The 24888-nt window shown below is 40.5% G+C and overlaps 2 protein-coding genes across 3 annotated transcripts in view; one reads left to right on the plus strand and one right to left on the minus strand.

Annotated features, from left to right (window-relative positions):
- The window catches only part of LOC137092471 (cytokine-dependent hematopoietic cell linker), a 35342-nt gene extending 24552 nt beyond the window's left edge, over nt 1-10790 (plus strand). The window contains exons 11-17 of one of the 2 annotated variants that reach the window (XM_067456715.1): nt 261-285; nt 377-428; nt 734-762; nt 842-933; nt 6391-6468; nt 7014-7169; nt 9943-10789. In XM_067456715.1, the coding sequence (XP_067312816.1) occupies nt 261-285; nt 377-428; nt 734-762; nt 842-933; nt 6391-6468; nt 7014-7169; nt 9943-10098 (588 nt within the window). In that variant the 3' untranslated portion in view covers nt 10099-10789. Of the gene's footprint in view, nt 1-260; nt 286-376; nt 429-733; nt 763-841; nt 934-6390; nt 6469-7013; nt 7170-9942 lie in introns of both variants that reach the window. The other variant, XM_067456714.1, reaches the window with a different exon arrangement.
- Nucleotides 10791-13395: 2605 nt separating this feature from the next.
- On the minus strand, nt 13396-21253 carry LOC137093310 (zinc finger protein 518B). The gene is made up of 2 exons (XM_067458150.1): nt 20715-21253; nt 13396-16442 (listed from the first exon to the last, which is right to left on the minus strand). The coding sequence occupies exon 2, from the start codon at nt 16305-16307 to the stop codon at nt 13629-13631; it is 2679 nt and encodes an 892-aa protein (XP_067314251.1). The 5' UTR covers nt 16308-16442; nt 20715-21253; the 3' UTR covers nt 13396-13628.
- Between the last annotated feature and the right edge of the window lie 3635 nt (nt 21254-24888).

Below are 24888 nucleotides of genomic sequence, written 5' to 3' on the forward strand. Positions count from 1 at the left end.
AAGTCCCAAACCCTTACGCAATGTAGTGTTTCGTTAAAACATGCTGGTGCTTATAGTGGGGCATGTTGTGGAAACCTTATGAGGCACAAAACAACATATATAAAACAGCAGATACAGACAGAAATGCCCATTGTTTTGGCAAATAAATATAGTATTCAAAGCAACAGCGGATCCAAATATAATATAATAAATGAAGTCATATGATGGTTTGGTGTAATCAGATCATTCATGAATAATAATCTCTCTCGATCTCTCCTCAGGTTACAACAACACAAGCGTCTGCAAGTATGTTATGCTGTGATTGTGATTTATATATATAAAATTATATTATAATATTAAAATTATAATATTATTAATATAATAATGTGTTTGACAGGTAACACGTCTCACAGATTTTCCCTGGATCTGGAATCTCAGGATCTGGACAGGTACTGACCCTTCTGTTCTTCATCTGCTGTGACAGCATTGTGTGTGTGTGTGTGTGTGTGTGTGTGTGTGTGTGTGTGTGTGTGTGTGTGTGTGTGTGTGTGTGTGTGTGTGTGTGTGTGTGTGTGTGTGTGTGTGTGTGTGTGTGTGTGTGTGTGTGTGTGTGTGTGTGTGTGTGTGTGATGGGTAGTGTAAGAGGATAGAAAATACGGTTTGTACAGTATAAAAACCATTATGCCTATGGAATGTCCCCACAATTCACAAAAACCTAACGTGTGTGTGTGTGTGTGTGTGTTTTATCCTGCAGTGCCTATGAGAGCGAGAGCAGCTTGTCTGGTAAGAGCCGAGGTCCGCCGCATTCACTCTCAGCTCAGATTGACCATCACAGACGCTCAAACGCTCTGCTTTATTTCAGATCCACACTTGAGGAGAACGCAGCATCACGAATGGCCTCCAGCGAGAGGAGAAGCCCATGGCAGCTTCACCAGCCACAGCAAACCTGCTCAGGTGCGGCTCACTCCACACACAACAGGCCACAGGTGCACCTCAGGGGAAACCAATCAGAAATCTGCTTGGTTATGTTTAAAAATCTTAAGCGGGGGCATCCATTTACCAAATACCAACTTTATGACTTTCCTTTTGAGAATCATAAGTTTATATCATCACACAATTCACAACTGCATGAAAAAAAAAAAAATCGAATTGTTAGATAAAAGTCACAGTTTCCTTTCAGTCAGTACACTACGAGTTACGTCAGTACTGACGAAATGGGGGTTTCGCTTAGAAAGCTGCCTTCAATCTCAATCAAAGATCCAATGACATGGAAATGTCATGGGTCTGTGGAATTAACGTGTGTGTGTGGGTATAAACGGCGTTGCATCGCAGTCACGTGTTTATGTTTCTGCTTCGGAGCTGAGTTTAAACTTGCCTACCTTAGCAATCTTCTCTTCAAGACGAGTATCTCCCCAGAGTGTTGGTGTGACGGCGGGTTCCGCATTCATGTCGATCTGTGCAGGTCTGTGTGTTCTCCCTGGGCGTCTCAGCACTCTGCTTGAGTAAAAACTCCTCACAAAAAGAGCTGCACGTGGCACGTCTCGGTTGACGAAGCGTGCCTGGAATTCGGGCCGGCTAACTCTCACGTTATCCTGAGACCCCGGCCTGGATATGTGCCCAAGGTTCCTACCACTCCCTTCAGGGACCAGGTGGTGAACCTGCAAGCGCTGCCCTTGGAGGAGGCAGACCCAGCCTCGGTACTGCTCTGTCCAGTACGCGCCCTTCGCTGCCTCTTGGGCGTTGGCGCGTGGCGCCTCGCTGACAGACATTTGTAGAGCTGCAGGCTGGGCGACACCGAACACAATCGCTAGATTTTATAATCTGCGGGTGGAGCCTGTGTCCTCTCGTTTACTCGCCCCACATGGCCAGTAACTGGACACACGCTGGTGTCTTTGCTTGCTGCGCCATTCCCCTCCTAAATGGACCCGATACGTGTGCTTATTCACTCAGGTGAGCCTCTTTAAAGGCCCTGAGTTCCTCCAGCACTGTTGATGCCGGCACCAGAGTGCATGCCCGTATGGTCCCAGCCATCGTGCCAGGCTAGGTGCCCGTGTGCACGGTTCCCCCGCAGGCCAACCGTCCCATGTGTATTCTCCACGGTAAGTCTCCTTGAGCGCGTGTCTTCCCTTGGCAAGACCCTTGCCATCCATGGGGTTGAAAAACTTTTCCACCTGCGGCTGGATACTCCAGCTTCTTCCGTATGCATCCCAGACGAGGACGTAGTCCTCCCTATGGGTAGGCGCTGTGATCGCGTTTCTCCAAGTGGGATGGCCGGGGCGGCAGGCCTCGGCTCCTCAGCAGGTAACATAAATGCGTGACTGCTATGCAACGCCGTTTATACCCACGCTGTGGGGCCGGCTTGCATTTGGCAAATTCCGCAGACCCATGACATTTCCATGTCATTGGATCGTTTTGATTGAGATCGAAGGCAGCTAGCTTTCTAAGCGAAACCCGCATTTCGTCAGTACTGACGTAACGTCTCCGTTCCCTTTCTTCAGGGAACGAGGGTTACATATGTAACCGAGACGTTACCTAATTTAGTTTTATTCCATGGTGGAAACACACTTCCATAATCACATATACTTTAGCTAAAGAAATATGAGACCCTGGAGCACAAATCCAGTATATATACAGATGTATATGCAGATATAATTAGAATATCATCAAAAAGTTGATTTATTTCAGTAATTCCATTCAAAAAGTGAAACTTGTATATTATATTCATTCATTACACACAGACTGATATATTTTAAATGTTTATTTATTTTAATTTTCATGATTATAACTGACAACTAATGAAAATCCCAAATTCAGTATGTCAGAAAATTAGAATATTGTGAAAAGGTTTAATATTGACGACATCTGGTGCCAGACTCTGATCAGCTAATGAACTCAACACACCTCCGCTTCGCCTCGGGGTCCGGATCACTCTCAAGGGGTTTATTCTGAGATAACAACCGGCTGGGTGGACATTATCCCGCTTATTACACGCCTACTAGTTTCAAATAAATTACACACTAAATATTGTCTTGAGATTAAATATTTTATTAGCTCTTCCACAAAGCTTCCGCGAAGAAAAACAGCTCCAACCTGCTTTAAGCCTTTATCTATCGCTGCTAAATGTTGAGAATGAATGCTGAAAGGGTTAGTTCAGCCAAAGATGAACCCAAGCCTCTGATTTACTCACCCTCAGGTCATTATAGGTGTTTATGACATTCTTCTGTCAGACAAATACAATCAGAGTTATATTTAAAAAGTCCAGGCTAACGTTAATCCCAGCAGTAGTTGTATTCAAGCCCCGACCTCTTTGCAACATCTTCCTAAATCCCCAGAAACCTCTTTCAGATGTTAACACGAGTTCACAGTGGGAATTAGCATTAATCACTGTCCCATAGACCTGGATTGACGACAGGAGGTCAGCACACTGGGCACAGCACACCCATTAAGCAAAATATCTCTAAACTCGTAAAACCTTTATTATCTTCTGTGGGGATGAGATCTTTGTTCCAGTCAGTGCTCATCTTGACAGCAAGTTCTGAGTTTTAGTCATAGTCTTTTGACTAAAGTGCCGTTTAGTTTTAGTTATATTTTAGTCGCCTGAATGTCTAGTCTAGTTTTAGTCTCCTAAAATCGAATAAGTTTAGTTAAATTGTAATGCATTAATTGAGCATTTAAGCGTTACATAACCGACTGTTACTTGAACTGACATTTTGCCTTTATTGTGTTGTTGAGATTAAAAATACACGAGAGAGCTCAATTCACTGTTTGTTTGTTTTTTTAAAACATCTATATATCGTTTTTATAACTTTGTATTTCTGTTTTAGTTAGTCAGCTATATCAGGTTAGGATAAAGCTTCAAATATGTTTGTTTATTAATTTTTGGTTATTTCATTGAACATATTTATTTAATTCCAAGTAATAAAGCCATTTTAATGGTTTTCGTTAACTGTTATAACCGTGATACTTTATTGAATAAGTGTCAAATACTGGTATTTCTATGAATTAAATGGGAATGAAATTAAATACAGTGTATTGTGTAAATAAAAACGAATATATAATGTGTGAATTTTAATTATAAACAAGCTCGAGATACACATTGACTCTTATTTTGAAATGTCTGTGCTTTACTATTGCAGTTGCAGATGTTCATTCAAGTTCAGATGAGGGAGATAAAATATGCATTGTCACAACATATTACTATGTAAACATCATAAAGTAAACATTCATTAGCATTAATTCATAAACAAATGCATTTTTGAATGTGGGGTTAAACTATCAGTTCTGACTGGATCTCTTCTCTATCGTTCCTCCTTAATATTTTCGTTTAGTTTTTTATTCGAAAATGACAGTAGATTTCTGTCATCGTTTTTGTTATCCAACACTAGTTTTTATTTAGTTATCGTCTCTTTTCATCTGTGAAAAAATGTTGTTGATGGAAATTATGATGACAATTATTCATCAACGAAATGAACACTGGATCGAGTCGGACTGAGGCATTTCAAACGATATCAAACATGTATAATACTGTATAACGAGAGTTCCCGAAACCAGGAGTTTTCAAACCTTATGATGCCAAGGACCACCCCAAATATGATACACCTGTATGGGACCCCTTTCTTAAAATCCAGCTATATGTGACCCTGGATAACAAAACCAGTCATACGGGTAACTTAAAAAAAAAATGTAGGCTATACATGTGCCACTTATGACTGGTTTTGTGGTCCAGGGTCACATATTTTTATGTATGAAAAAACATTTAAACTGTTAGATTAATAGTATGTACAACATATTGTTTCCAAACTTAAATTGACTATACATAATGTTGGATGTATAAACCTGAAGAACATTTTCCATTAAACATTATTAGTATAAGCAACTTTCTCAGTAATTGTATGTAAGCAGCTTATGCAGTGCGTTAAGAACCCCAGTGAGCGAGATAAAGGGGACTATTAGTGGACTATAGTGAGAAAAACATCTTAAATTCATTAGACTGAACGGTAGACTTTAACCATTTGCTTTGTCTTTTTAGTCCCTTAAATGTTCTGGGGACCCCTTAGAACCTTCTGGAGGACCCCAGTTCCTAAACCCCTGCCCTAAACCATACAGATCTGGGGTGAATTCTGTAGGATTGGGGAAGAGCAGGTGAAAGAAAAGGCATGCAAATTAAAGTCATTCTTAGCGGATTGACACAGTGTGCCGTCGTCTCTGATGGGGACGTTAAATGCATCAGCAATTCAGATGCTAATGTTTTCTCAGAGAGTCCGTTCCTCAATCAGACATTATGGCATTTGCTAGTTTTTTTCCAGTTTTAAGGTGCATTCACACCAAGCCGCAAACCTCCCGCAGTTTCTCTTAAAGCCAAAACGGAAGTGTCTTAAACTGCAGTTTCCTCCACTGGCCACTAGAGCGGCTCCAGAAGGAGCAGAATCTCAGTGAGCCTCATGTTAAAATGCCCAGCTTTACAGCAGAATAAAACATGTTTACAGTCTGGGACAAATTGTGATTGGCCTATATGGCTAATTTTGCCCTCATGACGACTGTGAGGGGGTGACATTTTTTATAACTCATTCGATTACGTTATATAAAGCCTTAAAGTTCTGCATAATTAAGGGCGTGGCCACCTTGATTGACAGGTGGATAGCCGTTTGTCTGCTGTCTGTTAGTTATCGCATCACCTCAGCTCCGCCCACATCATCTCAGCTCCGCCCATTTCACATAAGCCCCGCCCACATCCCGCCTCTGTGCCCATTTTCTGTTATCCGGAAGTGACGCGTGATGTGTTGCCAAAATGGCGACGCCCAGCTCGTCTCTACTTCACGCTTCAGAGCGGCTCTCCAGAATCCAATGGGGGACGTCACGGACACTACGGCCATATTTTTTTACAGTATATGGTTCACAGACGCAAATGAAGTGTTAAGCGCGAGTGATTTACACGTTAAGTCAATGCAAAGATGCGAACAGACATTCTGTGGCATCATGTTAATCTCTAACTCTTCTATCACTGCCAGCAGTAGTCCGGCAGGATATCGTCATTATAAAGCTGTTGTTGCCCTCAGCTGATGTTGATGATGTCATGTTGTGTTTTGGCCTGAAGCTCCGCCCTCCACCGATCGACCAATCAGGAGTCAGTAGTGTTCGGGTTGCCAGATCTGCTCTACAAACGTTCTGCTGATCCTGCAGCCAATCTGGCAACCTCGAGTCAGGGGGAGGGGGAGACGCCGCTCTACAGGCATTTAAAGCGATTGCAGTACCAGTTTTGGCCACAATCTTACACACACTTCATTTAATATTGAAAGTATATATATATCAGTGTCATTCTGGATCCTGTACAGGGTCCGCAGAGTTTAAGTGGTTAAATTTTCATTGTTAAAAAAAACAACAAATCCCTTTTTTCCATGTCATGTCCTGCAGGGATTGGCGGAGCAGAACTGGTATGTTGGTCAGGTTGGTCGCGTGGAGGCCGAACACGCTCTTCATCTGGTCAACCGGGTAAAAATGCTGCCAAAATGATGACATTGTGCCACGAAAACTTGCAGAAATAACTGTAAACTCACCAAAACACCAAACAAACGTGTCTGTTTATGGATTGTACACTGCAAAAAATGCTCTTCTTTCTTTGTATTTTTGTCTTGTTTCTAGTCCAAATATCTAAAAATTCTTACATTAAGAAACATTTACTAGACAAGTACAAATTATTGTCTTGTTTTGGGGAAAAATAACTCAAAATGAAGAGAGTTTTTGCTTAAAATAAGATAAATAATCTGCCAATGGGGTGAGAAAAATAATCTTGTTTTCTGTTTGAATTAAGATTATTTTTCTCACCCCATTGGCAGATTATTTATCTTATTTTAAGCAAAAACTCTCTTCATTTTGAGTTATTTTCAACAAAACAAGACAATTACTTTTGCTTGTCTAGTAAATACTTCTTGTTTTAAGGATTTTTAGATGTTTGGACTAGAAACAAGACAAAAATACTGAGTAAGAAGAGCATTTTCTGCAGTGTTTGAGCAGAATCATCTGACTTTTGTCCACAGGAGGGAGCTTTTCTAGTGCGCGATTGCTCGAAGAACACTACGCACGAGCCCTTGGTCCTCGCCGTGTTTTACGACAAAAGAGTTTTTAACATCCAGATCCGCTTCAGCGAGGAAATCAGCAAATACACTTTGGGAACGGGACTCCGAACCAATGACGTGAGTATCTGCCCAACACACACCGCAAAAAAATGCTCTTCTTATTTAGTATTTTTGTGTTGTTTCCAGTCCAAATATCTAAATATTCTTAAATCAAGATGCATTTACTGGATCAGTAAAATGACATGAGATATTTTGTCTTGTTTTGTTGAAAATAATATCAAAATGAGTTTTTGCTTAAAGCTACACACTCTAAAAAATAATTCAGTGGCTTAGTAAATATCACAGTAATAATTAACTTTATTAACTTAATAAAATCTCTCAATATCATTTACTTGATGGTTTTAGTTAAACATACCAAAATAATTGACTAAAAATCCAACAGTTAATTTAGTCTAAAATGTATAGTTATATTTAAGTTTTTTTCACTAAAATAATTTAGTATTCAAATAACCAATTATTTATTTTAAATAAACTTAATACATTTGTGAAATTTATTTCAAAATATTTGAGAATGGAGAATTAAACCGTTCTGTTTAAAAGAACCACACATATTACTTAATTAAAATCAAGATTATTAATATTTAACACACACTGAAGAAATTGAGTAAATTTACTCGATTAAAACGATGCACCCCTCCCCCACCCTCTGACGTGACGACAGCTCGACGGTTGAGTGAGGGCGGATATTTGAATTCTCCTCAGTCACCAGAGCAGTTTCTTCTTCTCAGCGTCGCAGAATTGGGGCATTTCCTCTGTGAAATTCAGGTTTGTATGTTTTGTTTTATCTATATAATCATTACTGTGCTAAAAGGCATTTTATTTAATTAAAAAAAAACATACAGGGACAGTGTGAGTCACCTTAAGTTAACGTGTGGCGTTGGTCTTTGAAACGCCTGCTGTGTTGCTCAAAACACACAACTTTATTCGTAAAGATAATGAATATAATGCATTTGGATGATAAAATCTTATTAAAACTGGGCACTGTTTGTTTATTGTCAGGTTATGGAGTCTGGGGCCTCGCAGCATCTTTCAGCTACGAATGAAACAGCGGTCTCAAGTTCAAAGTCCACCTACAGACCGCTAACGTTAGTCCAACTCAGCCTCGAGAAACAGCGCTGATACGGTGGAAATGGGATAACAGACCGGTTGATTACACTTGAATTACTTTTAAATGTTTAATTTTTACTTCTAAAATGTTTGTTACATGAGTTTAAATGTTGTAAAATAACTGTTATTCTGTCAAAACAGTAATATATGCTGTAACGTTATTGCTGTAAGTTACTCGTCGACAATAAAGGCCATGTCAGTGTGTTTGTGTGGACTGTGGAGTATTTTACAAAGGTTTAGAGGAAATTAAAGTTATACTATAAGTAGTATATTAGTTAGTAATACTCATAAATAAAAACAGTTCATATTAGTCATAAATATTGGTTTTTAAATGCTTTTTACCCAATTTTTTCTACTCAATTGAATTTGTTAATGTAACAAATGCAGTTACTCAGATCTACTTAATTTTTTTACTTACATTTACTCAGTTCATATGGTGTCTATAATTGATTTCACTGCTTTAAAATGTACTCAATTTTTTTAGTGTAAAAATGTTTCACCAAAAAAATTGAGTAAATCATAGTATAAGTTTTTAGAGTGCACTGTGTGATATTTTCCGCCATCTAGCGGTGAAAATCCTCTCGATCTCGTTTCAACTCCAACAGTGGCCTAGCCTAGAAATCCAGACGCCCCCTAGCGGCAGCAAATCTAATCTGCCCGCGAGTGTCGTCTAGCAACTCTCAATACCTTTCTGAGCTGTAAACGCCTAACTCTTGCCGGGCCAATCACATCGTGTATAGAGTCGGTGGGCGGGGCCATAATGACGACGGCCGAGTTGTGTTTGCGTGCTTCTAGTTAACACAGAAACTGGCGAATGGCGGTCTGTCGAATCAGCTTTGACCGCGACTCTGGAAGACTTGAGTTAAGCTTTCCTCTGAGAAAAGAACAAAGAACGGCACTGAAGTCATTCTGAAGAAGGGCAGATGTGTTCGGAGTTTAGCCGACCGGATACGGCGAAATGTTCACATGTTCACTAGCTTCAACGAGCTCCGCTTCACGTTGCTCTGGTTGGTGTAGCGCTATCCTATCGCGTGCAGAGGGAGTTTGACAGACAGCCGTTTATCTGCCCCTCAGATTCTCCTTTTTAAAATCGTTGCTCCTCATGAGCTCTTTCCATCTTGGAAAGGCCACTCCAATAGTCTCGTTGATTTGCCTGTTGCGTTACCATCTTAATTCTCTTTTTCTCTTCCTTGGCGACTCTGATACATATCCTCGAGAATAAGAGAGATCCTCCATCAGCAACAGACTTTCAAAAAGGCTTTCAGGTTGTCATTTAGCAGTCTCAAGCAATCCCTCTTCACATTCGACACGGTGCCATCGAGTGTCAAAACGAGAAAGGCGAAGCTTGAATTTACGGGTATGTCCCTCTGTGGCTACTGTACTTTCAAGATGGAGGGCCAACATGGCGGCCGGCATCCGAACCCCTCACCCGTATGTATTTACAACGGCATATTATAAACTTACCAGAATACTTTATTACATGAGAATAAGTAAATATACATTAATGAGCACATATATTTTTTTTACCTGTTTTAAGCAAAAACTCACTTCATTTTGAATTTATTTCTAAGAAAACAAGGAAAGATATCTCATTTTATTTTACTCATATAGTAAATGCATCTTGATTTAAGAATTTTTAGATATTTTGACTAGAAACAAGACAAAAATGACCAAGTAAAGAGCTTTTTTTGCAGATAAACATCTCTCGTTTCGTGTTTTTCAGAGGTTCGATTCGGTCACTGACATCATCAAGTTTCACTCCATTTTCCCCATCGTTCTCATCGACGGACGCAAAACTTCTGCGGCGACCAATCAGAAGAGACAGTGTGTCCTGATGTACCCAATCACAAAGCAGGATCTGACGGAGCTGCTGAACTGAGAGCAAATACAAACTTATACAGCGACGTCTACAGGACCTTAATAAGAGCTCAGAGACGTCCGCATGGATGGAAATTAAGGAAAAAAGCCTCAGAAACAAAAAAAGCATGCTTAATATAAATGCATTTTAATGGGGGATGAAAGTAATTTTAAATATGATGGTTTTATTTCACATATGGTGACTGATTTTCTTTAATAAATGACAGAGCATCTGAATTAAACTATCTCAACAAACGGAAAAGTCAGTCTCAATATTATCATGTCGTTTATTGTGACTTTAGCGTCAGTAGGGGCGCTCTTACCCCACATATATCATACTTTGACATATTCTTCACTTATTGTTGATTTAGTTGCCTTTAGTAAAACTGAAAATCATTAACTCTTTCCCCACCACGGTTCATGCGATGCGTTTGTTCTCAATTAGTGCAATTCAACATGATTTTTGTTTCAAAGACGTTTGTCATTAATTTACTATAAAACAAGAATCTGTAATAACATGACTCAGTGTGTTTACATGCAGAAATATAATATCTGAAGGGTTAAATACATCTCGTCTGTACATGTGGTGGATATGCCAATCCCACTTGCGTTAAAAATGCATTTATATGACATTTTAAAAAGACAAATGACAGCTTTAGTCCGAATGAACTCACTTATTTAAAGGGTTAGTTCAGCCAAAAATGAAATGTGTGTCATTAACTCCTCTCCCTAATGTCGCTCCACACCCGTAAGACCTCCGCTCATCTTCACACACAGTTTAAGATATTTTATATTTAGTCCGAGAGCGTATGCAAGTGTATGCACACTATACTGTCCATGTCCAGAAAGGGAATAAAAACATCATCACAGTAGTCCATATGAGACATCAGTGGGTTAATTAGAGTCTCTTGAAGCATCCAAAATACATTTGGGTCCAAAAATAACAAAAACTACGACTTTATTCAGCATTGGCTTCTCTTCCGCGTTTGTGTTCAATCCTCAAATAAAGATTCAAACGGTTATGAATCAGCGAATCGATTCATGATTCGGATCGCGTGTCAAACTGCTGAAATCACGAGACATTGGCGATCCGAATCATGAATCAATTCACTGATTCATAACCGGTCGAATCTTTACACTTGCATACGCTCTCGGACTAAATCTAAAATATCTTAAACTGTGTGTGAAGATGAGCGGAGGTCTTACTGGTGTGGAGCGACATTAGGGAGAGGAGTTAATGACAGACATTTCATTATTAGGTGAACTAACCCTTTAAAGAGTGTTTGGCTGAATGCACACACACACAACAAACTGTTTTTGCAAATGCTTTTAATCCATTTCAGTTTCAACTTCATCTCACTTTACACTTTTATTGTCCTTTATGAATAATTTAAAAATAAAGATATTACGCTTCTGAAGCCTTGGAACAATATACAGCACATACATAGTTTGACATAAAACTCATGACATATTCAGTTTCTTCTTTAAAAACAAACAGACAGCCTAAAATGCAACAGTTCATCTGTAACTTCACATAACTTCAACAGTAATAAAAGGAAACGGACAGTTAAGTTAACTGGTTTGATCGTTTGAGGTAGATTAAGAAGTTTAGCACAAGACTTTAATGAGGAGGAAAAACTACGGCAGCGCTGTGAAATACTGCAGAATATACATACACAACATTTTTTTTGAATTAGTTTGCAAAAACACTTTAACTATACGTCATACGTTTGGATTTCACAAAAGACAAAGACTCACCCAACACAGATAATGGCCCCGTTTCACAGACAGGGTTTAGAGTAAGCCAGGACTAGGCCTTAGGTTAATTAGGACATTTAAGAAGGCTTTATTACCGTGCCTTACGAAAAAACATAACTGGTGTGCATCTTGAGACAAAACAATAACACTGATATATTTTAAGATATGCTTTGAGCTAAAACAGCTCGAACTTGCATGTTAAAGGGTTAGTTCACCCAAAAAAGTAAATCCTGTCATTAACTCCTCTCCCTTATGCCGTTCCAAACCCATAAGATCTTCGTTCATCTTCAGAAACAGATCTCTGACCCTCCATAGACTGCAGTTTAATGAACATGTTTAAGGTCCAGAAAGGCAAAGACATGGTTAAAATACTCCATGTGACTCAACCTTAATGTTAAGAAGCCATGACAATACTTTTTGGGCACAAAAACAAACAAAAATAATGAAGAATCTGTTCTGAGAAAAATAATCTTGTTTTCTGTTTGAATTAAGATTATTTTTCTTACCCAAAAACTCCTAATGTTGAGTTATTTTTCCCCAAAACAAGACAATTACTTTTGCTCTTCTAGTAAATACTTCTCGTTTTAAGAATCTCTAGACGTTTGGACTAGAAACAAGACAAAAATACTAAGTAAGAAAAGCATTTTTTGCAGTGTGTAGAGCTTCCGGGTTCTACAACAGAACGCCGGCTCATTTTTGGCAGACTCCTGCGTCAGCCATTGAAAGTGTTAATTAAATTGCTGACTATGGAGGGGTCAGAGCTCTCGGATTTCATCAGAAATATCTTCATTCGTGTTCTGAAGATGAACAAAGGTCTTACGGGGTTCGGAACGACATGAGGGTGAGGAATTAATGACAGAATGATAGGGTAAACTATTCCTTTAAGCCTCTTCTGAGAAACTGAGGATTGTGTGCCAGAGCATCATGGATTCATCACCCATGAATCACTCACACAAATCACAGCAGAAAACAGTCACATCAACACTGATGCCTACGTGTTAATATAATGACTATAAAGCGACAAGAAATGAACATCTGTGAAACTCCAAACATATGACGTACACAGATGATACTTAAGCTTGAAATGAGCCTGTACAATCATGACAAATCAACACACAAACATCCTAAAACAGACATTAGTGTTGGTTAAAACCTCTTATATCTGGATTGATGCATCTACATATTGGCACAATTCAGTTTAACAGTTTCAAGAAAAAGGTGTTTGTCATGTGGGACAGGGCAGGACCTGGGTAAGAAATGTTGGAAAAGTTACATTTACACTGCAAAAAATGCTCTTCTTCCTCAGTATTTTTGTCTTGTTTCTAGTCCAAATATCTAAACATTCTTACATTAGGAAACATTTACTAGACAAGCAAAAGTAATTGTCTTGTTTTGGGTAAAATAACTCAAAATGAAGAGTTTTTGCTTAAAATAAGATAAATAATCTGCCAATGGGGTAAGCAAAAACTTTTAATTTTGAGTTATTTATTCCAAAAACAAGACAATTACTTTTGCTTGTCTAGTAAATATTTCTTAATGTAAGAATATTTAGATATTTGGACTAGAAACAAGACAAAAATACTAAGTAAGAAAAGCATTTGCAGTGTATTCTCAACTAGATATAACTAGTGTAGCTCAAATATGGTCAGTCTAATGTATGAAATGTTTATCAGTGTATAAATACCAGTTTTATTTACAATTAAAGTCTCACACAGGGTCAGGTGTCTCTAAAATTGCACTATTATAAAAATCTAATACAAGGATGAAGTGTCAGGAAGGGAAAGCAGCTGGTTTTCACGAGAGCTGTTTGTCCGAGAGTCCATTGAGAATTAATTCGACAACCTGATACTTCTCTCCGTGAACTTTCTTGAGTTTCATCTTGAGGGAAGGCTGTTTTTGCACAGGTTGTCCCTGCTCATGATCAACCGAGCGTATCCACTTATAGTTCTCCAGAGTTTGGACGCCAACATTGACTGATTGAACTAAAGGATTTGGGTGGTTGAGAACCACGACCGGCTGGTTCGGACCAGGAATCTTGACAAGTTGATCCGCTCTCAAAGGAGTTAACCTAAGTTGATGACCTTCGAATGGGAAACTGGGAAGACCTATCTCAACCGAAGATGATGACCGCCGCTTTTTGGCTTTTCTCTTTTCTTTTTTATGCTTTTTACGTGGCGGCGAGTCATGCTCTTGGTGCTTCTCTTGACTTTCTCGAAAGTCTCTCTTTAGGATGAGCTTGATGGCCACTGCCGGACCACCAGGTACATTTTGCTCACTTAATGTACAGCAGAGAACCGGTCGTGCCGTCAAACTCTCGAACTCTCGTGTTGGCGCCTCTGGAAGCTTCTTGGGAGGCTCTATCAAAGAACTTGGAATCCTGACCAAAGCTACTTTTGGATACATGAGGGAAGCACAGTGTGGTTGGCAATCCAAGTTCCTTCCAGACTCCTGTTCAAAATGCCCCTTGTCTTGATGTGAAATGTTGTCTTTGTCTGATGGGACAACGGTCTGGTTTGGCGTAACTAACGGTTGAACCACTGTCAGATTTGGATCTGGTTTGAAAAGACTTCCAGCTGGTGTTTGCACTTGTCCAAGAGTCTTTGATAATGTAGGGCCTTCTGTATTCTCATCCTCTTTCTTAGTTTCTTTGAGGCACAAAGAAGCATCTTTGAGTTTCTCCTCAGGTTCCTCCTCCTTTTTAATCAGAAAACTATAGACTAGCGATTGCTTTGCACTTCCCACGTCGTCCTTTGGCTCTTTGATTTGTGTAGGTGTAGGACAGAGAGAGAAAACTGATGAGATCACGGGAAGGCCTTCAGAACTCAATTCTGGAGCCTCAAGGGTGGCGATATCATGAGTTGCTGCTAAGTGCTTGGGCCCTGGATATTTGGTCTTCAGGTTGAGCTTATTCCTAGCTTGAATCTCTGAAGAACACTGTGGTTTGGGTCCTGAATGAACTGTATTTGTGATACTCTGGACATTATTGGATGCTGAAGGCTGTGGCTGTTTGACCTTGTGAGATGTTGAAGATGTGGACGGGCTAACTGGAAACCCTTTGCCAGTGGAATCAACTTGACATTTGAAGGACAATTTGCTTCCAGAATTGACCGTTGACGGTCTATCCTCATTGCTCCTCTGGTCTTGCGGGATTCCATTCGGCGGGATCAATCGTAGCTCCAGCTCCCGAGTCCCATTGACATTTTTCACCTCAACCAATTCCACCAAACACCCAGCAGGAATATTGATCTCCTCTGGACAGGACACTGTCAAAGGCTTGTTGTGTTGAATTGGCTGGTTCAAAGGTGCTAACAGTTCCACTTGGACACTGGATAAAGGACTTGATGTCTCAGCTGATGATCCTACAAGTACTCTGGAGTTGGTCTTTGCCTGATTGCTCTTTTCTGCAATGGAGTGCAGCTGATTTCTGATTGGAACACTGGGATTTGTACTCGTTTTCAGCGTCGTAGCATTAATCCCTATAGTGGATTGACTTGCTCTCTGATCCATCTGGACATTGTTGGCATTCCTCTTGGACAAAGGCATGTTAAGCAGTGGTCTGAGCGGGGTGTTCGTTTCAATAGGCGGTCGGACCTGGACTCTCGGAATGGTTTTCGGATGCACAGCCTTTTCAGGGACTCCAACTCTTGGGCTTTGCCGTAGCGGTGCTTTTGAGCTAACCTGGACTCTTGAGAATGTGACTTTCGGAATAAGCTTTTCCGACATGGTTGCTTTACTAGCCTTACTTTGACCATCGACACCGAGCAGAGAGTTTGATAGGTTGCCATTTTCCTCCCGTGATCGTAGAATTACTTGGGGCGCGATGCCTAATGAGTGACTTGCACTTGAAGTGCAACTGGGAATGACATTGCTGAACTGTGTCTTAGAAACCGGAACTGGGACAATGGTTGTTATATTGGTGACGCATGGCGTTGGCATACTGAAGGTCACACGGGCACGATTACTGCTAGTTTGGCTCACTGCTTTAACAACAGTAGATGATTTGTTGATTCTAGGTTGACTTCCACTAGGGTGTTGGACTTGGGAATTGGTAATTGCACACTGGTCAATCCCTTCAGGCCAACCTGACATCCCGGGAGATTCAGGGACGGCTGGGCTAGGCAGAGCAAAATCGGTTATGAAGCCTTCTTCCGCATTTCTCTTGTGGATGCGAAGGATATGCTTCACCATGTAGTCTCTCCGCACCGCTCCATACGAGCAGAAGCTACACCTGTACGGGTACGAGCCAGTGTGTGAGACGATGTGTTTCTGAGACTCGGTTTTAGAATAGGAGACATAGGGGCAGAGAGCACAGGAGAAAGTCACTTCTTTATGATGGGACACATGCCTCTCAAACAGCTCAGTGTCCTTTGTTGAAAATCGACATTTTGCACAGCACAGGCGATCAATGTCTTTTTTAGGTATGGCACTTTCCTTGCTGCTCATAAATGACATAAAACTTTGTTGTGAACGCATGGTCAACACATCAGGTTAACAATCCATTGGCGAAATATTAGAGCAACCATAAGCAATCCACTCTGGCTGTTTCGTTACATGTGAAGATCCATTCCGTTAGGCTCAGAAGGTTGAAAGTATGCCATTGGTTTGTACCTGCACAATGGGGGGGAAAACAGAGTTTTATTAGAAAGACATACGTTTTTAATTCAATAAAAAGCAACTGATTAACATTGGTTATTCTGTACAACAACACTTCCACAGAGATCTAATGCAGTGATATACTCAAAGTATTTGTTTGCTTAGGGGTTAAAAGAAGCTCAAATATCTAGCGACATGGATATGTTTGCATGAGCTCTGCAATTTGGTACTCCAGTCAAGTTATGTTTAGCCCTTTATACAATAGATTGCTTTAAATCAATCTACTGTAGCAGTCTTGATTTGATAATGCAAGAGTCCAGCACTCTGTAAAGTCTCCTCCAGCACATCCCAAAGACTTTCAATGATTTAAGGTCTGGCCAATTCATGTATGGAAGTGATTCTTCATGCTCCCTCGCAACCATTCTTTCCCAGTTTGAGCCTGATGAATCTTGGCTTCGTCATCCTGGAATATGGCCATGATCAGGGTTAGAAAAACTGTTGCCAAACATATAACATCATAGAAACATAATAATCCCTGCAATAATGACCCAGTCCAATCATAGACTCTTAAGCATTTGCATATTTAAATCTAAAAAGGGCGGTGTAGTTTTTGTTATTAATGACAGTAATAAACTGCAGTGCAGCACTTCCGGGTTTTACATCAGAATGCCGGCTTTGTTTTGTATTGGTGTCTTCCGTAATTTTGTCTGTCACAACCAGAGTTTAATTGTGAGAAACTGTTGCTGTCATGACGGAGCTATTTCAGAACCAGCAGCTATCAAAATAATCTGAATAATATGATCGCTGTCCTCGCCCGTTTGTCTGATTTTCCCCAAAACCTTCAGGCCGTGCCGACCAAAAGTCATGGATTTTGTGTCGACAGACGAAAACGTTTTCATAAATCGCAACAAAGATGAGACATAATGCCGAAATGACTTTTGAGGCTGTATCTCTGCAATGCTTTGGCATATAAACATCCATGTCCGTCAGAACCATTATATGTGGAATCATTTTTTAAGACCATTAATATTGGACCCACTCACTTTTACCGTTTCATGTTTGTTCACCTAAACACTTATCATTAAACACATTAGGACTGTCAAAATGGCTGAAAAGTTCAATTCACAATTCTTTCTTCAATATTAGCAAAATTTACATTATATTTGAATTCTAAAGGAAATGCTTAATGTTAGCGGGAAACGCTACAGTATTGTCTCCTATGCCCACAAGAGGGCGCAAGCGAGCGCAACAAGCAAATCAAGCATCGCATCTTTTATTGAAATGACATTTACTTTTTTGAAGTGCATTAACTTTTCAAACAATTGTTATTAAATATAATATAGTTTCATTAATGAGCATGTAAGGAAAATTAGGTAACAAAAGTGCATAAAACTGCAAGTGCATCAGTAACCGGAGAAAACACGCTTTAACGGACAACGTAATGTGAACTAACATTCAGAAACAAGCCATTTCCACTCACTAAACATCTACATATCGTTCGTCATAAACACTAAATGGTCAACTTGACCTGCAGCAAATGTTGAGCGTTTTTTTCCTGAGATATGGTGAAGTATGTCTTTGTCAATATGTGGTTAGGGCTGTGCGATATTGAAAAAAAATTGCGATATGCAATAACTTGCGCTTTCCGATATGCGATACGAGATTGCTTTTAGTGAGTAAAATCTATTTAAGTTATAGTTAAAAAAAATATTAAAAAACTTTTAAATAGAAGGATACCATTTATGTGTTTCACATTCTTTCTGGGAAAAGAGAGCATTGATACAAATTCTGAAAGTAACCAGCAGTGTTTTAGCAAAAATAAATGTCACAAATCGGACAATATAATTTTACATCAATGTAAACAAAAAAATGTAATGCAAATATTTAAATATCAAAAACTCTTTCCTTGACTTGGTAATATAGTTACATCAACCTAAAACTGAATATCAAGAACATCCAGGTAAACAAGAACACCTGAACTAAGGGTGAACGATTATTTTTGTTATTTTAATTTATCTTTGTTATTAAAAACAGTAAAAACAGTCTTCACATGAATTAAATATACACTGATACATAATAATACTACAAAGTTTATATAGCCAAGAGCACTGAGGGGTTTTCTCTTATTCTTCTGTTGTTTGACAGACAGTGGCAGGTTTACTGTATTAGCCGCCTGTCACTTTAAGAGCGAATGCACGGATCCTATTGACACGCATTCGGCTACTTTCCCCGACTGATATCCTTCACTTTAAGCATAACCAACTGGGTTTACATGAATACTCATGAAGACAGCCGTTTTGACATAATTGTGTGTGTAATCACAATGTTAAAGTAGCCTATTAAAATCATTCAGTTATTGCGTGCCATTGCGATATGCACATTTGCGCATGATTTTTGCCACAAACTGAGAGGATTTTTCGTCAGCAGGAAGTGCATCTCTTTCGTTTATATCCATCTCTTGCTCCGAAACCATGATTGTCTTTTTCTGCACTGCTCTTATTGGCCAATGTCTTTTTTCCCCGCCTTTTTTTCAAATAAGCAGCGCAGCCGCACCCTGTACTGGATAAACAAACCGCGTCAATTACGCCATCATGTCTCGCGCTTCTACCAAAATTCGAACGCACGTTGGTTTTGCATTCGAATATGCATTTTTTTGTAAATTCCACGAATATTCGAAATTCTAATTTTTATTTGACAGCCCGACACGTTAAACACTTCATTTCACTTTTCTAATATTTTCGTATTTTTTTATATTAAATAAATGCTTTTTCCGATTAAATATGAGATAGGAATAGGGAGCAGTAGGGAGTTTGCCAAAAGCCGGATTCAAACCTCGGGACGATTTGATGCCATGCGTCTTATGGTGCGTTCACATCAGACGTTAATGAAGCGTTAAGTGCGCGTGATTTACATGTTACATGTCAATGCAAAGATAGACATTCTGCAGCGCGAATCGTGTGAAACGTGTGATTCGCGCAAGTTGAAAAATCTGAACTTTGGTGGATATTCGCACCGTGTTACCCAATCAGGAGCTTGCTCTAGTAGAGACAACAATAAAGACCAAATCATATGTGGAGACCCGGAGCTGTACGATACATATTCATACTTTATAGAAACAGGGATAAAAAGGATCTTGCTTGGAAGAAAGAAAGTGAGTAAGGAGGTCGGACAATCTGGTAAATTGTAAAAAAGGCACTTTACTCAGTTTAAGCGACCCATAGGGTGATTTCAGGGTGATTGGGACACTTTTGTCATTGAGATGACTTGGAAAAAAAGAGTCCCAATCACCCTGAATTCACCCTATTAAGAGTACAAGCTAGCTAAGAGCCTCCCCAGAGGCGGATTTGCATAGTGATATAAATATTGCACACAAATATTATTATACTATTCATTGGCGTCTGGTGTGAACGCCCCATTATAACCCTACACTATTACCGCTGTTAATGATCCAGAGTTTTTCGTAGTCGTGTCTGTCCCAACCAGACGTTTACAGTATATTTGTACTTAATGTAAATTGGATCTACTACAGTAAACATTTTCTGGGAAGAGGACCCTCCCACATTTGTTTTGCGGTGTAAACACCAAACAACAATTTGGTCACAGCGCCACCCATTGGCCAAAAGTGGGATTGGAACAACATGAGGGTGGACAACAATCTTAAAACTTTGCTGAACAGTTCTGCCTAAAAGCATATTAGATATTCAAAGCTGCTCACCAAAGGTATGCAATTATTGTACAAAATCCAGTGTGCAATAGACTTTTTCATAAATACTTCTGAAATCAGATGAATAATATACAGTTATAGCACCAGTCTCACTGCAAGAATAGAGTCGATGTTATTGATTAAGCCTTACAGACGTTAACACCACACACACAACTTACACACTGAAGTGCAATCAATAAATCCCTTTAAGCTTTTGGTTGGGTGCGTATATTTCTCAACACACATTGAATAATGCAATCCCTGAGAAAAGAAAGCCGGGAGAACTATAGGAGCCGTGCATGTTATGAGGGTTTTATTGCATTAATAAATGCATATTGATAAATCGCATCATATGCAAGTGCGGATGCGCGCTCCCAGAAGAAGAGGAGGAGGAGGAGACTCGTGCCCGGACTGGAAAATAGCACGCATGAAAGCATCATTTCCCTAAAGGGCCGATCTAAACAAAACGAGCGCATTTCTTGCGTGCCTAAGTGTTGCGTGTGCTCGTGAGGAGCCGAGCCCCGCACGCGGCCGCTATGACGCGCGTGCACCAGGCCAAAACAACGATGCGTTAAAACACTGACCTTGCGTGAAAACTCTCATCCTCTTCTCATTAGCGCGACTGGTGCGTTAATTGCGTCCGTTCATCAATGTTTTTCTCGCCTGCGTCGCGTGCATTGTTTGCTTTCCACCGCTGTGAGCGCGCAGATTGTGTGGTTGGGTGCGGGTGCACTGGCTGCGCGCGTGATCTGACGCGCACCTCTGATTGGCTGCTGGCTGCAGTAGAGCTCTACAGCTCACGCGGGCACCCGCATTTCTGACTGCGCAGCACTAGCGTTTGGCTCTAAAACACGTGTTAACTCACACACACTCACACACACACGGTGAATTAGGAGAGAACATTAACCTCAGAGCATATGTTCTCTGCAAGTTCAGTCAGGATTAGTCCGTAGATTCATCAGCATTGAAGCTCACCGACTTTTCCTTCGGGGTGAAATCAGTCCAAAATGGCGCTCATGTGTTTACAGGGGAAAAAAGACGCAGGAGCAAGACTGTTATGTGAGACCGTTTGAATTCACACGCATTCCCGGTTACAGAACAAACATGAGCTCGTCTCACACGCTTTAATCCGTGCACATATATTTTTATCATTCATGTTTTATTTTTAAAGGTGCAGTGTGTAGTATGAGGATCTACTAACAAATGCAATCAAATATACATAAATATGTTTTCAGTGGAGTATAAAGACCTTATGAACAGTTATGTTTTTATTACCTTACTGTGTGTTCACACCAGGGACTTTTTGATTTGTGATTTATGGGAAATAAATCACATTTGCACTTAGTTTTGCGTGAAATTCACACATTTGTGTCATGGGAGCGGCTGAATTAAAGGAAGAAGATGTATTTTGTGCAGCTCCATGGTTTTGTTCTCATTGTTGTCACTATTAGAGCAGGCTCCTGATTGGTTAACGTGGTGCGAATATCCGCCGAAATTCAGATTTTTCAACTCGCGTCAAATGCCCCAAACACTCAATTTGCACAGCTTGCGCTGCATAATGTCTATTCGTATCTTTGCTTTGACCTAACATGTAAATCACTTAAGCTTAATGCTTCATTCGTGTCTGGTGTGAACGCAAAATGAAGCGTATAAATTGCACTATTCGCACATAGTTGGACGCATGAACAATTTGAGTTTACTCGCTTCATTCGCGAGTGAAATTCACTTCACATCAGACGCGAATTCGCCTTCTGTCAGACGGCTCGTCTCGTTGTGGCTGAGATGGATTGTTTTAAAATACTGCGAATACGCAATTGCAAATGCAACTCGGCCGTCGTCATTATGGCCCTGCCCACCGACTCTATACACGATGTGATTGGCCCGGCAAGAGTTAGGGGAATACAGCTCAGAAGGGTATTGAGAGTTGCTAGACGACACTCGCCGGCAAATTAAATTTGCTGCTGCTAGGGTGCGTCTAGATTTCTAGGCTATATCCACATATGATTTGGTCCTCATTGTTGTCACTACTAGAGCAAGCTCCTGATTGGTTAACGCGGCGCGAACATCCACCAAAGTTCTAATTTTTCAACTCGCCCAAATCACTCAATTCGCGTTACTTTCGCCACTGAATGTCTAGTCGCGTCTTTGCATTAACTTAACATGTAAATCACTCACGCTTAACGCGTCATTCGCGTCTGGTGTTGACGCAACATTAAGGCCTGTTCACACTGGGGTGATTTTTGCGTGTGTTTATCACCGGCGTTTAATGCCTCGGGACTAAACAAATGGCATCAGAGTGAGTATGCACACAGACGTGTAAAATGGCAGATGTAAAAGCGTACTTTTTTTTTTTAAACGCCTTGTGTTCGTTTTTATTTTTTGATGCGCTGCGTTAAAAACTATCCGACCAATGAGATTGGCGTTTTTGTTCACGTGCCTGGAGCTGCTGAAGTTACAGGAAAACACGACTTGGTGGCGCTCAAGCACAAAACGGCCTTGCCGAACACACACTGATACAATGAAGAAGTAGTACGTAGACAAAATCCCTATTCGGACGGTAATTGTTTCTCATGTGGACATCTGTAAAAGTAGACGTGCATGCCACCTCAGTGATAAAACTCGTGCATTCGGATGATGATTTATTCCCGGTGATGAGCAAGTTTTGTGATCCGCATCTGGGAACGCTGCTCACATGGTCAGTCGAATGATTGTCTGCTGTAAAAATGTCATATACTTGGAATAATAATACAATTATATTTAATTTAATAATAGGGAATAATTAATTATTTAAATCTCGTGTTTAAAAAAAGGAAAATGTAATTGTAAATGTAAAAATGTGGAAATGAGCTGAAATAAGTTAATAGACTACAATGCTGCAAATTTAACCTATATAACGTTAATTGCTGTCGTAAATAACTGCTCCTTTTAAATGTTTGCCTGTTTTTCTTCTCTTTCTCTTTTAAGCGGCAATACAAGCTTATTCTTGTAAATACTTTCCAGCATTTCAGTAATAAAAGTGTAGGCTTTAGATCTTTAAAATGCATCCAAATTACAGCGAAACACAGAGATACGGTAGCCTGGATGCCAGCCGAACTTAGCCCCGCCCACAACATTTTTAGGTCGGGCAGTTCGGTCTGGCCTCACTCCATAGAGGAGTAATTATCTCCGAACAGAAACTGACCAATGAGATCATCAGGGCGGGCTTTAGCCGATGACGGACAGATGATCAACAGTAACTGACCAATGAGATCATCAGGGCGGGCTTTAGCCGATGACGGACAGATGATCAACAGTACCGTAATCATCTCGTCATCAAAGGGGCTTGGGTTATATTTACTCGAATCCTAAACGGAGAGCTTGTTTGTATCTGCATCACCTTCACTATTTCTCTCAGAAATGATGATCATGTTGGGGAAGTACTCTGTACTCTGTAAGTACTATTATTTTATTTTTTTACAACACCGGCAAAGATCGTTTATTCCAGCGCACGTCAGACAGGGTTGCCAAGTTTTTACAACAAAACCCGCCAACTACTAGCCCTAAACACTAGCTTCTCCGGGAAACAAATGGCGTTGGGGGGTAAAATATGTTATTTTGGCATGTTTGCCCTGCTAAATGGGTCTATATATGACATAATAGTCGCTTCAACCCACGGACATAGAAAACAATAGGGGGGAAAACGCGGACTTGGCAACACAGTGCAGTTGAGCTCTGTTGACATTTGACAACTACCGTCGCTTCGTTGCTCTGATTGGTTGTTGGTCTGTCCAATTGATGTCTTTCCTGGTTCGGTTGAAACACACCCCATAATCCAATAATCACTTTCAGACTCATTTTATAGAACTGAGTATGACCACGTCAGGCTAGCGATACGGTGCTCCACAGGGGTTAAAAAGGATATAAGCAGTTCATTTTGAAGCGATCTCTTCTTGAAAACACAGAGATGTGGATTCGGACGGATTATTATATCAATCGAACCGCACCAGAGTTGGTTTGGAAGCGGACCGAGACCCATCTTTTAAGCGGTCTCGGTCCGCTTGTTTGGTGCGCACCAGGGTTCGGATGGCAGCGTTCACATATGTTCAAATGAACCGTACTAACCGAGCAACCGCACCAGGGTTCGTTTTAATCGAACCAAACATGACAAGTGTGAACGCACCCTTAATCTCTCTGACGCGCGGTGACGATCTGATAGCATTAGCTTAGCCCACTAAGCCCAGTTCATTCACTATGGTACCAAACAGAGATCGAGTTAGAAGCGACCAAACACCTCCATGTGTTCCCTATTTAAATACAGTTACACCAATAGTTGAACGATCAAGTATGATGATGCAAATTAAAACGTGGCGCTTCTCTAATCGGATTAAAAAGGAGAACTATAATGTGTGGCGGAATAGCACTTCTGAGAGTACTTCGGCTCGGCGCAGTAAAAAGTCCTGAAACATCTGAAACATCCTCCCTCACATCTCACCCTCTCGTCTCCTCCTCTCTCTCTCTCTCTCTCTCTCTCTCTCTCTCTCTCTCTCTCTCTCTCTCTCTCTCTCTCTCTCTCTCTCTCTCTCTTACCCTCTCATCTCCTCCTCTCTCTCTCTCTCTCTCTCACCCTCTCATCTCCTCCTCTCTCTCTCTCTCTCTCTCTCTCACCCTCTCATCTCCTCCTCTCTCTCTCTCTCTCTCTCTCACCCTCTCATCTCCTCCTCACTCTCTTATTTCTGTCAATAGGGGGAGAGGATTTGTCACCCGGGACTTTTTACTGCG

Source organism: Pseudorasbora parva, chromosome 11 (assembly GCF_024679245.1).
Source record: "Pseudorasbora parva isolate DD20220531a chromosome 11, ASM2467924v1, whole genome shotgun sequence".
Lineage (NCBI taxonomy): Eukaryota > Metazoa > Chordata > Actinopteri > Cypriniformes > Gobionidae > Pseudorasbora > Pseudorasbora parva.